Source organism: Eschrichtius robustus, chromosome 1, assembly GCF_028021215.1.
Source record: "Eschrichtius robustus isolate mEscRob2 chromosome 1, mEscRob2.pri, whole genome shotgun sequence".
NCBI classification, from domain to species: Eukaryota; Metazoa; Chordata; class Mammalia; order Artiodactyla; family Eschrichtiidae; genus Eschrichtius; species Eschrichtius robustus.
The window spans coordinates 118,238,299-118,255,819 of NC_090824.1; the positions used below are offsets into that span (position 1 = coordinate 118,238,299).

The following is a 17,521-nucleotide window of genomic DNA, read 5'->3' on the forward strand; positions in this document are numbered from 1 at the left end:
GGGGGTTAATCCACAAAATTTAGTCAGCTCTTCGTATCCACAGTTGCTCTATATCTGTGGAATCAACCAACCATGGACTGTGTAAATAGAAGTATTTACTACTGAAAAATATCTGAATATAAGTGGACTCACACAATTCAAACCTGTGTTGTTCAAGGGGCCACTGTAAATGGAGAGTCATTCCGTGTTCATGGAGTGGAAGACTCAATATAATGAATATGTCAATTTTCCCCAAATTGATATTCAGACTTAATGTAATTCCTATCAAATTCCCCAATGACTATTGTAGATACAGACAAGATTATTCTAAACTTTATATGGAAAGGCAAAGGAATTAGAATAGCTGAAACAATTTTGAAGACTTCAACTATATAGCTACAGTAATCAAAACTGTGTGGTACTGCTGAAGGGATAGACACATAGATCAACAGAGAAAATAGAGATCCCAGGAATATACACACAAATATGCTCAACTGTGTTTTAAACAAAGGTGCAAAAGCAACTCAACGTAAGAGAGAAAACCTTTTCAACAAATAGTGTGGAACAACTGGACACAGAGAAGCAAAATGAAACCTGACCTAAGTCTCATACCTTATAAACAAAAATTAACTGAAAATGAAACCTTTTAGGGAAAAAAAGGGGAAATTCATCAGGATGTAGGCAAAGACTTCCTAGAATTGATACTGAAGTATGATCCGTAAAAACAGAAACTGATAAATTGGACTTCACAGAAATTGAAAACATTTCCTTGGAAAACGGCTTTGTTAAGAGGATGAAAAGACAAGCTATAGACTGAGTGAAAATATTTGTAAACCACACACCTGACAAAGGACTAGTGCCTAGAATACATAAAGAACTCTTAAAATTCTACAATAAATGAACAAAAAACACCCAGTTAGAAAATTGACAAATCTTCTTGATTTGTTGATATTATTGTTCAACACTATATTCCATGGTTTTCTGACTACTTATTTTATATATTAACGAGAAGGAGTATTAAAACATTCAAATATAATTATGGATTTATTTCTCCTTTCAGTTTTTCCAGTTTTGCTACATGTATTTTGAAGTTTTACTTAGGTTCATACACCTTTAAGGCTATTACATCCTCTAGATTAATTTAGCCTATTCATCATGATTTCTACTCTAATATGCTCTTGGTTGGTGTTGGTATGGTATATCTTTCTCCATCCTTTTGCTTTTAAACCATATGTGTCTTCATATTTAAATTATGTTCCTTTGTAGATAACATAGTTACATCATGCTTTTGATGCAGTTTGTGAACTGCTACCTGGGTCTAGCTTTTTTACCCAGCCTGAAAATCTCTTTTAACTGTAGTGTTTATACCATTTACATATAATGTAATTATCAATATGGTTAGGTTTAAATCTATTATCTTTCTACTGCTTCATCTCAAAATGATACTCTTCTCTATGTTAATCATTCCTTCAATTTCCAAAACTTACTTTTAGTTTCTTCTTATGTATTTCTGCTTGTTCTTCCTGGCATAATTCCTGTTGCACTTGTTCTAAATCTTCACGTTGCCGCAGCATTTCTTCCAATCTCTGAGTCAGCTATTAAATTTAAAAAAAACACACAAACATGTAAAGGAATCAAATTCTATGACAAATATTTCAGAATTTCTCCAGTGTTAAAGAAATTGTTATTTTAATACCATATTCTGAAGCTGTAGCCTTTTTTCTTCACTTTCTTGAACTTTTGCCATCCGATCTTCTTCCCTTTGTTGCTGCATCTTGGCAAACTCTATGATTTTTCTGTTTTCTTCTTCCATTTCCTCATGTTTCTTTTTTCTCCAGAGAGCCTGCTCTTTCTTAAACTCTTCTATATACCTTCGAATTGTATTCACTTTTTCTAACTTTTGTTGTCTTTCCCTAAAAAGCAATAGTGAATGCAGTTGTATAGTAACAGAAATAATAATAAAATATAAAAAAATATAAGTATCATTTCTTTCAGTTGATAATGATGTGGAGAAAAATGGCTTCCCTATTTACAATTTTTTCATCCTTTCATGCAACAAACATTTTGAGTGTTTACTATGTGCCACCAAATATAATAACAGCTATGAATTTTCTCTGAGTAAACTACTACTATGCCTCTTCTCTAACCTATGATGATGTTCTATGCATCTCACTTCAGAAAGGCCACAACCTGTTTATATATGTTTCACAGCACTCTACACTTTAGCTGTCTACCAGGGAAACTGAACAGAAAACAAGTTCTCTTGATATGGACTTACTTAAGAAAAACAAAGGTTTAGCCATTGTTACTTAATAAGTATTTCTTTACTATCAGACAATTAATTATCATGCTAACAAAGATAAGTAAGACTTGGGGACTTCCCTGGTGGTGCAGTGGTTGAGGTCCGCCTGCCAATGTGGGGGACACGTGTTCGAGCCCTGGTCCAGGAAGACTGCACATGTCACGGAGCAACTAGACCCATGTGCCACAACTACTGAGCCTGCGCTCTAGAACCCGCGAGCCACAACTACTAAAGCCCGCACACCTAGAGCCTGTGCTCCGCAACAAGAGAAGCCACTGCAATGAGAATCCCGCACACCACAACAAAGAGTAGCCCCGGCTCGCCGCAACTAGAAGAAGCCGGCACACAGCAACAAAGACCCGATGCAGCCATAAAGAAAGAAATAAAGAAAGAAATTTATAAAAAAAAAAAAAAAGAGAAGACTTGGTCTCAGTTTATGTGATAACATTTACTGGGACTTACCATGTATTAGGCACTGTTTAGGTGATTTACTCTTCATGACAAGCCTGAGATAAATCTAGTGTAAATGTTTAGGCATGTAAGAAAGTTGGGATAAACTTACAATTGATCTTCTTCATAGATTTTCCTAACAATTTCATCAATCATGAGTTTCTCTTTCAGCAGTTGCTCATAAGCTTCCTGCTTCTTCTTTCCTTGTTCTTCAAGTTGTTTCTCTAAGTCACGATTGTACTGTGCTTTTACTTTGTTTCGTTTTTCCTCTGCAGCATTCTCTTCCTTTATTAATCTCTCGTGTTCTTCCATCATAGTTTTGGCTATTTCAGCATCACGTTTCTGTTATTAAAACAAAATTCATCTTTCCACTTTCAAATCTGAGCACAATAGGATAGAATACTTTTAGCAGATGGAATTGAATACTATAAAGCCTGTTATATAAAATATTATGTAACTGTGTAGGTAAAAAGCAAAGGTAAGTCACTGTCACCTGAAGGGTTTGAATGATGAGTTAAACCCTAAAGCTTTCCTATTCCTTCGAGTAGCTCTCTTAGGGCAATAAGGAGAATAACTCCACATTTGAAAAACAGTAAGTAAAATTAGAAGTGCTTTGTTAACAACTACGTTAACTGCCAAAGCAGTAGTCATCTTTTTCATCTATTTAAAAGTTGATGTAGGCAATTTTCACAAATTTTAGCTCCACTGGGTATTGGCTGCTATTTAGAGTAAGGATGGTACTATCTTTTTTATACAGCTCTGCTATTAAATAGCTCTGAGCAGCTCTTAAGTTTCTCTCAGCCTAAATTTTCTTTCCTGCCACTGGCCTTTGAAGTCTCCTCTTTCTCATTTATTAAAGGCCCCTGGTAATCACTTTAATTTAATAAAAGGGTCACATATGTCACTGTGCCTGTTTTCTTAGGCTTTAATTCACTCATTCAAGACCATTCCTTCTGAGTTAGACACATTCCTGCTTCTTGAATGGGTTAAACTCCTTACTTGTTTTGAGCATTTTGAAATCATTTAACAAAATGTTTTAAAGTAAATATATTAGGGCACTTTAAAAAATCATCCTTTACCATTATGATCACATCCCAAATGCTAGAATGGTTAGCAGCATCAAACATAAAAGAAGAAACAGATTAAAATATGAATGCTAATGCCATTCCTGATCTAATTGATGCCTTTAACATATACACTGTTAATATGACTTGACCAAAATTCTTTCTTTCCTTCTCTTTTCTTAGCACATGTTGCACTAGGCTCTATAGAAAAAATATGACTTGACAAAAACATGTATGTACAAATTATCACACACTTATAGAAGTACAATGTTCTCATTTCACAGATAAGAAAACTAAGGCTGACAGAGAGAGCCAAAACTAGCACCTAAATATCCTGACACCTAGTCAAGTCCTAGGAGTATTTGACTTTAATTTTTGTGGATCAATTTTATTTAGAAAATAACAGCAATTCTTTCAACAGCCAGAATAAATATCTACAACTGCCTTGAATAATCTCAATTATCAAAATAATTAAAACTGCAATCTACTGGTCAAATAGTACATTGTTTATGTTCTACTTTACTTTTTAAAGGGTAGAATATGGCTCATGAAGTGAAGTCTCCTTACCCTCTCCTATCACCTGCCACACCAAAGGCTATCATTGTTAACAGCATGCTGTACAACCCTCCAGACTTTTTCTATACTAACACACATGCACACACACATTTCACTACGGCCAGCATCTGTTCTTATTTGATGCCTATATAACACTGCACTGGTCAAGTATTTTGATATCACCCCTCTAAGTCTATGTGTGTGTGAACATGTGTGTTGATATACAGAACACATGTGTGTGTGTGTGTATATAATGCACATACAGGTGTTGATATACACATACATACATGTACAAATTTTTAAAAATGAAAATGGACTGTGAAATGTATTATTCTCCAATTTTTTTTGCAACTTGCTTTTTTTCCTTTTAACATATAAATATATTCTGGCCAATTTTAAAAGCCAAACTATTTCCCTTTACCTCTTTCTCTTTAATAGCTGTATAACATCTTTGAAAGGGATCTAGGAGAGAGGGAACTCTGCTATCAAAATGCTCTACAAATAGAGAAATGAGAGAAGGGAACTTAAAAGACTGTGTAATACTGCAATCAGACCTTTTCATCTATGTCTAGCCTTTATGAGTGACAACGAGAGTTCAAGTGATGACGTACACCCTGCTTTTAAGTGTTAATAAACCCTATTTTATATTATACAGTGTAACACTACTGCTGCGTGTGTCTGAAACTCCTTTGCCCAAGAGTAACTATTACCAGTAATGCGCAGTAGGTCAGGAGTAATAAAAGAGGATAAAAATAGAGGAAAACATGAGAAGAAAAGATTGCTGTTTATGAAACAGAAAACTTTCCTACTTATAGTTTATTTTTTAAAACATTTTAAAAATTAAAAATTTAGTAACATTCTAAAATACACTGATTATGCTAACAACTTGTATTGGTTTGTCAAAGAATAATCAGTTAGAGAGACCATTAAGAATGCTGGGAGTTACTGAATATAGCTGTTCATTCTAAGCAGCAACCTAATTCCTTGTGTCTCTGAAAGGTTCTAATATTAAATTACACAAAGCTCAATATCCATAATTTCTTACACCTTAAGGATCTGAAAAGTATAAAAGTATTTGAGAAATCTAACAGTGTAAATTCTTTATAGAATGTAACAATTTTCCAAAAATTGGTCTATTTTTGGTTTTCTAAATGAAGCTAAAAATATGGAAAACATAATGACCAGAAACATGATTACCATTTGCTGATATTTAACGGCATCCTTTTCAGCAATCTGAGCTGCTCTTTCTTTACTCATGTAAGCTGCTCTTAATTTCTTCTCCAATTCTCTGAGCTCAATACTGTTTGAAAAAAGACAGAAATTTAAATTCGAGGACCATATATCTCTTACTATTTTAAAAATAATATGTATCTGCAATTTAAATGAATTTTTTCTAAATGTATAAAAGATATTTACATTATTTTTAAAATATTTTGAAAAAATACCCCTTTGTCCATTCATCCCAAGAAAAATCAGAATGCATGTGAAAAGAGACATTGTAATTAATTTTTCTAGACAAAACAACCCTTTTATTTTCAATAATCATCACTAAAAATCCTTCTGCCAGTGCCTGGCTCAGAAAAGGTGCTCTATCAATATAGGTTAAAATTTCTGTCCAGTTACCAGTATTATTAGGCTAAAAGAATAACTATAGTGGAGAGGTTTAAACCTATACAAGTTACTTAAATTTTGTACCTTGGTTTTGCTATCTGTAAAAGGGGTAGTTTTGACAACTAAATAAGTTAACGTGTATAACAGTAGACACACTACTACATATGGTAACTATTTTTTGATGATGATGAAGAGGGAGTAACATGGGCAAGTTTACGCCACTTCTCTGGGCTTGTTTACTTATCTGTTAAAAAAAAAATGGGGATTGGCCTCAGATAATCTCTGAATTACTTTTTAATCTATCACTCTCTTAAATTTAATGAAAACAATATGCCATACAAAAATCTTTATTTTACTGTGCCAGTCATAATTCTGAATATGACAGAATATGAGAATTCTGAGTTGGAAGGGCCCTGAGATGTCACCAAGATGTACATGTTAATTCTTACTGGAACAAAGAGGCACTCACCTACCTATAAACTCAACTTACAAGTACCCTCTACCTACAAAGAAACAGTCATAAGGGGTAAGGGAAGAGAGATATTCCTGGTATTATGGTGTGGGTCCTTCTTGCCCTTACCATTTTAAGTGCAAATGTGTATGACCCAGGATTACCTTCTTACATAAAAATAGTGTTAGAAACGAGGATCAAGTTTCTAGGTTAGTCTACATATTTTATTCCACTAAGAGTTTGAGATACATTTACAAAGATTTTTGTTAGAGTTGGGTACTAATGATTATGCACCAATATACAAACCCAATCAATTTATAATATTGTCTCTACAAAAAAATGTGCATTAAATTGCAAACAACCAACATTCAAATAAACGACCTTCATTTGAAGGACAAGGGCACCCATACCCATTGGATATACACCTAGAAGTGAAATTTCTGAGTCACAGGGTAGGCTGTGTTCAAATTGAGTAGATAATGGCAGTTTTCCAAAGCTTTGTCAGATTTACACTCTCATAAACAGTGTCTAAGCACTCGCACCACTCCACACCCTCAGCAACACTTTTGTCTTGTCATAGATTTTAACCATTCTTTTGGGGGATGTAAATTATCACTGGGGTTTTAATTTATGTTTCCCAACTACTAATGGAACTGAGACCTCTTCATATGTTGACTCATTTGTATAACTTCTGTGAAGTTCTTGTTCAATATTTTAAAATTTTTTTTTCATTTTTATACTGGTTTGTCTACTTATTGTTGCATAAAAGTTCTTTTTTTAATTAATTAATTTATTTATTATTTTTGGCTGCATTGGGTCCTCGTTGCTGCGCGCCAGCTTTCTCTAGTTGCAGCGAGCGGGGGCTACTCTTCATTACAGTGCACGGGCTTCTTATTGCGGTGGCTTCTCTTGTTGTGGAGCATAGGCTCACGGCGTGCAGGCTTCAGTAGTTGTGCACACAGGCTTCAGTAGTTGTGCACGCGGGCTCAGTAGCTGTGGCTCGCGGGCTCTAGAGCACAGGCTCAGTAGTTGTGGCGCACAGGCTTAGCTGCTCCACAGCATGTGGGATCTTCCTGGACCAGGGCTCAAACCCATGTCCCCTGCATTTGCAGGCGGATTCCCAACCACTGTACCACCAGGGAAGCCCAAAGGTTATTCATATATTCCGGATACAAGTCTCTTGTTGGTTATATGCATTGCAAATACCTCCTTCCAGTCTGCAGTTACTCTCACAGTGGTTTCTTCAGATAAAGAGTATTCTAATCCACCAATCTTTTCCTTCATTGTCAGTGACTTTTGTGTCATGTTTTAAGAAATGTTGCCCACCCCACAGACATAAATATATTTTCTTGTATTAGTCTCTCAAAGCTTTGTTATTTCACCATTAACTTTTAGACTATAATCCTCCAGGAGTTGATTTTTATGTGTGGTGTGAGGTAGAAATCAAGTTCATTTTCTTCCATATGGATATCTAATTGATACAGTATCATTTTTTTTTTAAATTATTAGCACCTTTAATTATTTATTTATTTATTTATTTATTTATTTGGCTGTGTTGGGTCTTCATTTCTGTGCGAGGGCTTTCTCTAGCTGCGGCAAGTGGGGGCCACTCTTCATCGCGGTGCGCGGGCCTCTCACTATCGTGGCCTCTCTTGTTGCGGAGCACAGGCTCCAGACGCACAGGCTCAGTAGTTGTGGCTCACGGGCCTAGTTGCTCCGCGGCATGTGGGATCTTCCCAGACCGGGGCTCGAACCCGTGTCCCCTGCATTAGCAGGCAGATTCTCAACCACTGCGCCACCAGGGAAGCCCGTATCATTTTTTTAAATGTCTATTTCTGAATGCCCTGCAGTGATTCTAAAATGTATATGGAAATGCAAAGTAGGAATGGCTAAAACAATCTTTAAGAAGACCAAAATTGGAGACTCCTTCAGGATATGAATACTTATTATAAAGCCACAATATTTAAGATAGTGTGGTTTTAGCACAGGATGAACAAATGGATCAATGGAATAGACTAGAGCAGCTCTTCTCAACTACAAGTTTTAAGCCCTAATGCCCTTAAGCAACTATTATGTGCAGTGAATTAACTTAGTTCCTCTGGATCTAAAGTAATACCAGCTATATACTGTCTTTGAGAAAATTAAAAATACAATCACTCAACTTTCTGTGACACTTGGTTCTTTTATGGAACCCCAGTTGAAGAAGGATGGGATAGAAAAATGCAAAAACAGATGCATGCACATATGCACACTTATTTTATGACAAAACTGGCACTGCAGAACCAGTTTCCCTTTCTACTACTGCTACTCAGTTTGGTAAATGTGCTATTTAGTAATTTACCTAAATTTTCAAATTTGCATAAAGTTGTTCACAATATCCTGCTATGATCTACAGTTATCTCCCATTTGTACGATCTATAGTTATATCGCACTATCCATTCCTAGAATTGGTTATTTATGCATTCTCTTTTACAGTTATATACTCCTGCCAGGGACTGTCAATTTTATTGGCCTTTTTAAAGGCACAATTTTTGGCTTTGTTTATTCTACTTTATGTCTACATTCTAAATTGCTCATTTCTGCCCTTATCTTTATCCTACATTATTTTTTAATCACTCCAGATGGGAATTTTCTCTTTGTTTTCAAATAATTCCAGATGGAGTCTTCTTTTCTAATCGTCATTTTAGATTATATATTATTTAGATTATTTTAGCTTATATTATTATAAGCTATCCTCAAGGAATAGCTTTAGCTACTTATGGGGACAAGTTTGGGGTTTTTTTTAATCCTAGAATTTTTTTCTTGTGGTAAAATATATATTAAAAAAACTTGTCATTTTAACCATTTTTAAGTGTACAATTCAGTGGTGTTAATTACATTCATAATGCTCAGCAACTATCAACACTATTTCCAAACTTTTTTTCCAAAAAGAAATGCTGTACCCATGTAAGCAATAACTCCCCATTCCTCCCTTCCCTGCTAATTTACTTTTTGTCTCTGCAAATCTGTCCTTAGATATTTCATGTAAGTGGAATTATACAGTCTTTATCCTTTTGTTTCTGGCTTACTTCACTTAGGATAATGCTTTTCAAGGTTCAACCATATTGCAGCATGTATGAGAGCTTCATTCCCTTTTATACCTGAATAATATTTCATTGTATGTATATACCACAATTTGTTTATCTACTCATCTGTCGATAGACACTTAGGTGGCTTCTACCTTTTGGCTATTGTGAATAATGTTGCATTGAACATTGGTGTACAAGTATCTGACTGAGTCCCTGTTTTCAATTTTTCAATTCTTTTGAGTGTACACCTAAGGGTGGAATTGCTGGACCATATGGTAATTCTATGTTTAACTTTTTGAGGAACTGCCAAACTGTCTTCCACAGTGCACCATCTTACATTCCTACCAACAATGTCCGAGGTTTCCAATTTGTCCACATCTTCACCAACACTTATTTTCCATTGTTTTTATTACAGCTATCCTACCAGGTGTGAAATGGTATCTCCTTGTGGTTTTGATTTGCATTTCCCAAATAACAAATGTTGAGTACTTTTTCATGTGCTATTTATTGCCTACTGTCTGTCTGCTTTGGAGAAATCTTTAAGTACCAGGCCCATTTTTGAATTGGGTTGTTTGTCTTTTGTTGTTGAACTATAGGCATCCTTTATATATTATGGAAATTAAATCTTAACCAGAGATACAATTTGCTTTTCTGGCCTGAGTTCTGAATTAGGAGAAACACAGATAAGCACATTGTGTCAGTCCTTCAGGTAGCTCCCAGGTAGGTTAGAATATACAGACACAATAATTTGCAAATAAGATCTGCTCTTCTTCCTCCAGAACCAGGGCCTGGTACTCTATGGGCTGCTGTCCTCAAGACTGCCTCAGAGCTGGGAGGGGATGGAGCAAGGAAAAGTAAAAACACTACAGACTTTGCTTCCATTGCTAAGTTGCCTTTTTCTTGTTTGAGCATGCAGCTGGTTGCTATAAAACTTTGTTGTTCAGAGTTCTTACAAAGTTGATTCTGACAGTTTCTGCTAGTTTGACTGGGAGGACAGGAACTTGGAGCTGCCTACTACACCACTTCTCAGATGTCACTCCAATCTCAGAAAATAAGGAAACACAAGCTTTACATGACACAATAGACCGGATAGATTTAATTGATATTTATAGGACATTCCACCCAAAAGTGGCAGAATACACTTTCTTCTCAAGTGCACACAGAACATTCTCCAGGATAGATCACATCTCGGGTCACAAATCAAGCCTCGGAAAATGTAAGAAAATTGAAATCGTATCAAGCATCTTTTCTGACCACAATGCTATGAGATTGAAAATCAATTACAGGAAAAAAACTGTAAAAAACACAAATACATGGAGGCTAAACAGTGCACTGCTAAACAACCAAGAGATCACTGAAGAAATCAAAGAAGAAATAAAAATATAGATAGAAACAAATGACAATGAAAACACGCAACCCAAAACCTATGGGACACAGCAAAAGCAGTTCTAAAAGGGAAGTTTATAGCAATTCAATCTCACCTCAAGAAACAAGAAAAATCTCAAATAAACAATCTAACTTACACCTAAAGCAACTAGAGAAAGAAGAACAAAGAAAACCCAAAGTCAGCAGAAGGAAAGAAATCATAAAGATCAGAGCAGAAATAAATGAAATAGAAATAAAGAAAACATAGCAAAGATCAATAAAACTAAAAGTTGGTTCTTTGAGAAGATAAACAAAATTGATAAACCTTTAGCCAGACTAATCAAGAAAAAAAGGGAGAGGATGCAAATCAGTAAAATTAGAAATGAAAAAGGAGAAATCACAACTGACACCACAGAAATAGAAAGGATTCTTAGAGACTACTACAAACAACTATATGCCAATAAAATGGACAACCACGAAGAAATGGACAAATTCTTGGAAAGGTACAATTTTCCAAGATTGAACCTGGAAGAATCAGAAAATATAAACAGACCTATCACAAGTAATGAAACTATAATTAAAAATCTTCCAACAAACAAAAGTCCAGGACCAGATGGCTTCACAGGCAAATTCTATCAAACATTTAGAGAAGAGCTAACACCTATCCTTCTCAAACTCTTCCAAAAAAATTGCAGAGGGAGGATCATTCCCAAATTCTTTCTACAAAGCCACCATCACCATGACACTAAAACCAGACAAAGATACTACAGAAAAAGAAAATTACAGACCAATATCACTGATGAACATATATGCAAAAATCCTCAACAAAATACTAGCAAACAATCCAACAACACATTAAAAGGATCATACACCATGATCAAATGGGATTTATCCTAGGAATGCAAGGATTCTTCAATATATGCAAATCAATGTGATACACCATATTAACAAATTAAAAAATAAAAACCATATGATCATCTCAATAGATGCAGAAAAAGCTTTTGACAAAATTCAACACCAATTTATGATAAAGACTCTCCAGAAAATGGGCGTAGAGGGAACCTACTTCAACATAGTAAAGGCCATGTGTGACAAACCCACAGCAAACATCATACTCAATGGTGAAAAACTAAAAGCACTTCCTCTAAGATCAGGAATAAGACAGGATGTCCACTCTCGCCACTCTTATTCAACATAGTTTTGGAAGTCCTGGCCACGGTAATCAGAGAAGAAAAAGAAATAAAAGGAATACAAATTGGAAAAGAAGAAGTAAAACTGTCATTGTTTGCAGATGACATGATACTATACATAGAAAATCCTAAAGATGCCACTAGAAAACTACTAGAATTAATCAAATGAATTTGGTAAAGGAGCAGGATACAAAATTAATGCAGAGAAATCTCTGGCATTCCTACACACTAACAACGAAAAATCAGAAAGAGAAATTAAGGAAACAATCAATTTACCATTGCAACAAAAAGAATAAAATGCCTAGGAATAAACCTACCTAAGGAGGCAAAATACTTTTACTCAGAAAATTATAAAACACTGATGAAAGAAATCAAAGATGACATAAACAGATGGAAAAAAATACCATGTTACTGGATTGGAAGAATCAATATTGTGAAAATGACTATACTACTCAAAGCAATGTACAGATTCAATGCAATCCCTATCAAACTACCAATTGCATTCTTCACAGAATTAAAACAAAAAATTTTACAATTGGTGTGGAAACACAAAAGACCCCGAACAGCCAAAGCAATCTTGTGAAAGAAGAATGGAGCTGGAGGAATCAGGCTCCCTGACTCCAAACTATACTACAAAGCTACAGTAATCAAGACAGTATGGTATTGGCACAAAAACAGAAATATAGATCAATCGTACAGGATAGAAAGCCTGGAGATAAACCCATGCACATATGGTCACCTAATTTATGACAAAGGAGGCAAGAGCATACAATGGAGAAAAGACAGCCTCTTCAATAAGTGGTGCTGGGGAAACTGGACAGCTACACATAAAAGAATGAAATTAGAACACTTCCTAACACCACAGACAAAAACAAACTCAAACTGGATTAAAGACCTAAATGTAAGACCGGACACTATAAAACTCTTAGGGGAAAACACTCTTTGACATAAACCACAGCAAGATGTTTTTTGACCCACCTCCTAGAGAAATGGCAATAAAAACAAAAATAAACAAATGGGACCTAATGAAACTTAAAAGCTTTCGCACAGCAAAGGAAACCATAAGCAAGACGAAAAGACAACCCTTAGAATGGGAGAAGATATTTGCAAATGAAGCAACTGACAAAGGATTAACCTCCAAAATATACAAATAGCTCATGGAGCTCATTATCAAAAAAACAAACAACCCAGTTAAAAAATGGGCAGAAGACCTAAATAGACATTTCACCAAAGAAGACATACAGATGGCCAAGAGGCACATGAAAAGCTGCTCAACATCACTAATTATTAGAGAAATGCAAATCAAAACTACAATGGGGTATCACCTCACACCAGTCAGAATGGCCATCATCAAAAAATCTACAAACAATAAATGCTGGAGAGGGTGTAGAGAAAAGGGAACCCTTTTGCACTGTTGGTGGGAATGTAAATTGATACAGCCACTATGGAGAACAGTATGGAGGGTCCATAAAAATCTAAAAATAGAACTACTATATGATCCAGCAATCCCACTACTGGGCATATACCCTGAGAAAACCATATATCAAAAGGACACATGTACCCCAATGTTCACTGCAGCACTATTTACAATAGCCAGGACATAGAAACAACCTAAATGTCCAACGATAGATGAATGGATAAAGAAGATGTGGTACATATATACAATGGAATATTACTCAGCTATAAAAATGAACAAAATTGGGTCATTTGTAGAGATGTGGACGGACCTAGAGTCTGTCATAGAGTGAAGTAAGCCAGAAAGAGAAAAAAAAAAATCGTATATTAACACATATATGTGGAATCTAGAAAAATGGCACAGATGAACCTATTTGTAGGGCAGGAATAGAGATGTAGACGTAGAGAATGGACATCTGGACATGCGGGGGAAGGGGAGGGTGGGAGGAATTGGAAGACTAGGTTTGACATAAATACACTACCATGTGTAAAATAGAGAGCTAGTGGGAAGCTGCTGTATAGCACAGGGAGGTCAGCTCGGTGCTCTGTGACAACCTAGATGGGTGGTGGGGGAGTGTGGGAGGGAGTCCCAAGAGGGAGGGGATATAGGGATACATATAGCTGATTCACTTCATTGTACAGCAGAAACTAACACAACATTGTAAAGCAATTTTACTCCAATAAAAAATAAATAAATAAAACTAGACAGTGAGTTTCTCAACTCCAGTTAAAAGCTATAATAAAATTAGATTGTCTTTTAAATATTTTCTTGGATTAAAAAAAATCATGTGTTCTAAATAATATAAAAGAGTCTCATGACCTCTGAACTTGAATAATTATTTTCAAAATAAATTTCACTGATTTTTAAAAATTTACCCTGGGTTTTAAAAATTAATTTCTTTTAAGTTTAAAGAGCCTAATCATGATATAGGTGATTTTTAATTACTTTGGATACATTTCAAGCACCACAGCAAACATTTCCTTCAATTTAGACCTGCCAATTTCCAGATGAATACACTGAGCAGAAAATGGTCCATTTCTGCATGTCAGTCAAAATTTTACCACGGCTTATGCACAAAATTAAAAACTCTTAGCAGTTTTGACACTGCTGAGAGGAAACATACTCTATTTGAAAGAATACTCAACGAATGACTTTTGCCTTATGTTTGAAGAAACTTTCCACAATGTATAGAATACTAAACTTTCTTTCAGTCCTTTAAATCCAGTCTTCTAGTTTCTAATGTTGCTGCTCAAAATTCAGTCATACTTCTCACTGTTGCTCCTTTGAAGGCAGTAGTCGTTTTTGTGTGGCTACTTTTGTGATTTTTATGATTTTCTTTATTGTTAGATTTCTAAAGTTTGACTAGGATGAGCATAGATGTATTTTTAATTATTTACTATGCCTTTGTGGCTTTATGCCTTTTATTATTTTTGGAAATTCTCAGCCTGTATCTCTTTGAATACTGCTTCTGCATCATCCACTTTCATTTCTACTACCAGAATTAAAATTATACATCTGGTAGAACAGCGGTCCCCAACCTTTTTGGCACCAGGGACCAGTTGGTTTTGTGGAAGACAATTTTTCCACGGACGGTGAGGGGTGGGGGGAATGGTTGAGGCAGTAATGTGAGCGATGGTTCAGGCAGTAATGTGAGCGATGGGGAACAGCAGGTGAAGCTTCACTCACTTGCCCGCTGCTCACCTCCCGCTGTGTGGCCTGGTTCCTAACGGGGAGTGGGCTGGTACTGGTCCACAGCCCGGGGGTTGGGGACCCCTGTGGTAGAACTTTCCAGCACAGCCCTTATCTCTTTTAAGTTCTCTTTTGTATTTTTCTACCCTTTTGTCTCTCTATGCTTATTCTGGATATTTTCCACTAAACTGCACGTTGTCTCTTCATCTGTTTCTATCTAATAAAATCTAATGAAATTCTGGATTATTAAAGTAAAACATACACCAAAGTACACAACTCTTAAGCATACAGCGTGCAGAATGATGTTGAACACCTTACTATATGCTTACTGGCCAAGCTCTGCTTCACTTGTTAACTCTCAGCCATACTTTTGCCATCTGCAGAGACTTCCAGGAGAAATGCAGCTACAAATGCCAGGCTCACCATTCTGGTTTCCTTCCTCTCCCATATCTTATTATTATACTTTCTCCAGACAGTCTGCTCTGAGAGGGAGCTTTTATCTGAATCACCTAGTCTTCAATTGCTAGAAAGGTCCTGTATTTAATTCTTTTATCAGTGAATTAGCCAAAGACATATGAAACATTTATTTCATCTTCAGATAACATAAAAGTGTGAGTGATAGCTAACAATAATTGGAGAATTAAGTTCAAAAAAAATAGTTTGAGACTAGAGCAATACGAAGACATTAGCAGCAATTTTAAATCTTTTTTTTTTTTTTTTCTCTAAGAATTAGTAATCCCTTAGAGAACGTGATAAAAGTTGTGGACACAGAAAAATACACATGGGTACATTTGCCAAACATACATATATAATTTAATGGGCTCAAAACCTCTGGAGCTCATCCATGGGTCATATAATATTCTACAGAAGCCTTGCTCAGTTAAGATAAAATGTAACAACTATCAAAGTAAATTCTTAATATATTCAACTACTTAAGTACAGAATAGGCATTTATTTAGTCTGAGTTTCAATCAACCGTGTGATAGGCTGCCACTGAAAAGTAATTCGATCTTAGGCAACATTAAGAAACATATTCTAGAACAATGTGGTTAATAGTCTCACTATTAGGAGTACTAAACAGTACCCTAGGGACTTCCCTGGTGGTGCAGTGGATAAGACTCCGTGCTCCCAATGCAGGGGGCCCGGGTTCAATCCTTGGTCAGGGAACTAGATCCCACATGCATGCCACAACTAGGAATTCACATGCCACAACTAAGAAGCCCACATGCCACAATTAAGAAGACAACATGCTGCAACCAAGGAGCCGGCGCTCCGCAACTAAGGAGCCTGCCTGCCACGACTAAGACCCGGTGCAACCAAATAAATAAATAAATATTTTTTAAAAAATAAAATAAAATAAACAGTACCCTAGAGTATTACACATAATTGTGGGGGCAATATTTTGTTAAGGAACACTAAAATTCTAAATTACATCTACAGAAGAGAACCAGGATGGTAAAGAAGCTTGAAATTATGTTATCTAAGGAACAAATGAAGGAATAACGGACATTTAACTTACAGAAGGAAATGTTTAGTGGATTCATAAATATGAAGGGATGTCCTAAAGAAAAACTCAATTTATTTCTTTTTCAATCAGATAGCAGAACTAAGATAAATGCCTGGATATTACAGGGAAGTTAATTTTAAAACAATAGGGAAAAAAGGATTATTCAAAGATAGGGCTGAATGAAAAAGTTCCTATCGCAGTCACTAGACGTGCTAAACCACAGCTGACCAGCCACCTTCCAGAAATACTGTAGGAAATTTATGTAGGGGCATAAAATTAAATTAGGTATCACCTAAGATTTTTCTTATGAGTAGAATTCATGAGTCTATTTTTTTTTTTTTTTAAACTTTGGGTTTATTTATTTATTTATGGCTGTGTTGGGTCTTCGTTTCTGTGTGAGGGCTTTCTCTAGTTGTGGCAAGCGGGGGCCACTCTTCATCGCGGTGCACGGGCCTCTCACTATCGCGGCCTCTCTTGTTGCGGAGCACAGGCTCCAGACGCACAGGCTCAGTAATTGTGGCTCACGGGCCCAGCTGCTCCGCGGCATGTGGGATCTTCCCAGACCAGGGCTCGAACCCGTGTCCCCTGCATTGGCAGGCAGACTCTCAACCACTGCGCCACCAGGGAAGCCCCATGAGTCTATTTTTTATAAGAGGTCATTTTAAAAATTTTCTTTAGAGAAGAGGGAATTGATATTGATTTTCACCTTAAATATTAACACTTTATTTCTAGGAATATGACCTCTTTTCTCAAATGAACATATATATAGGATTTAAAGCAGTATTTCTAGTCAAAATATTAACTAAGTACAATGACATAAAGAAAGAAATCTCA

The 17,521-nt window shown here is 35.9% G+C and overlaps 1 protein-coding gene across 3 annotated transcripts in view; it reads right to left on the reverse strand.

Moving 5' to 3' along the window:
• The window catches only part of MNS1 (meiosis specific nuclear structural 1), a 93,537-nt gene that overhangs the window by 34,811 nt on the left and 41,205 nt on the right, over positions 1-17,521 (reverse strand). For all 3 annotated transcript variants that reach the window (XM_068552049.1, XM_068552059.1, XM_068552040.1), the window contains 4 exons: positions 5,548-5,650; positions 2,844-3,073; positions 1,676-1,892; positions 1,467-1,574 (listed from right to left, as the gene is read on the reverse strand). In XM_068552049.1, coding sequence (XP_068408150.1) covers positions 1,467-1,574; positions 1,676-1,892; positions 2,844-3,073; positions 5,548-5,650 — 658 coding nt within the window. The remainder of the gene's footprint in view (positions 1-1,466; positions 1,575-1,675; positions 1,893-2,843; positions 3,074-5,547; positions 5,651-17,521) is intronic.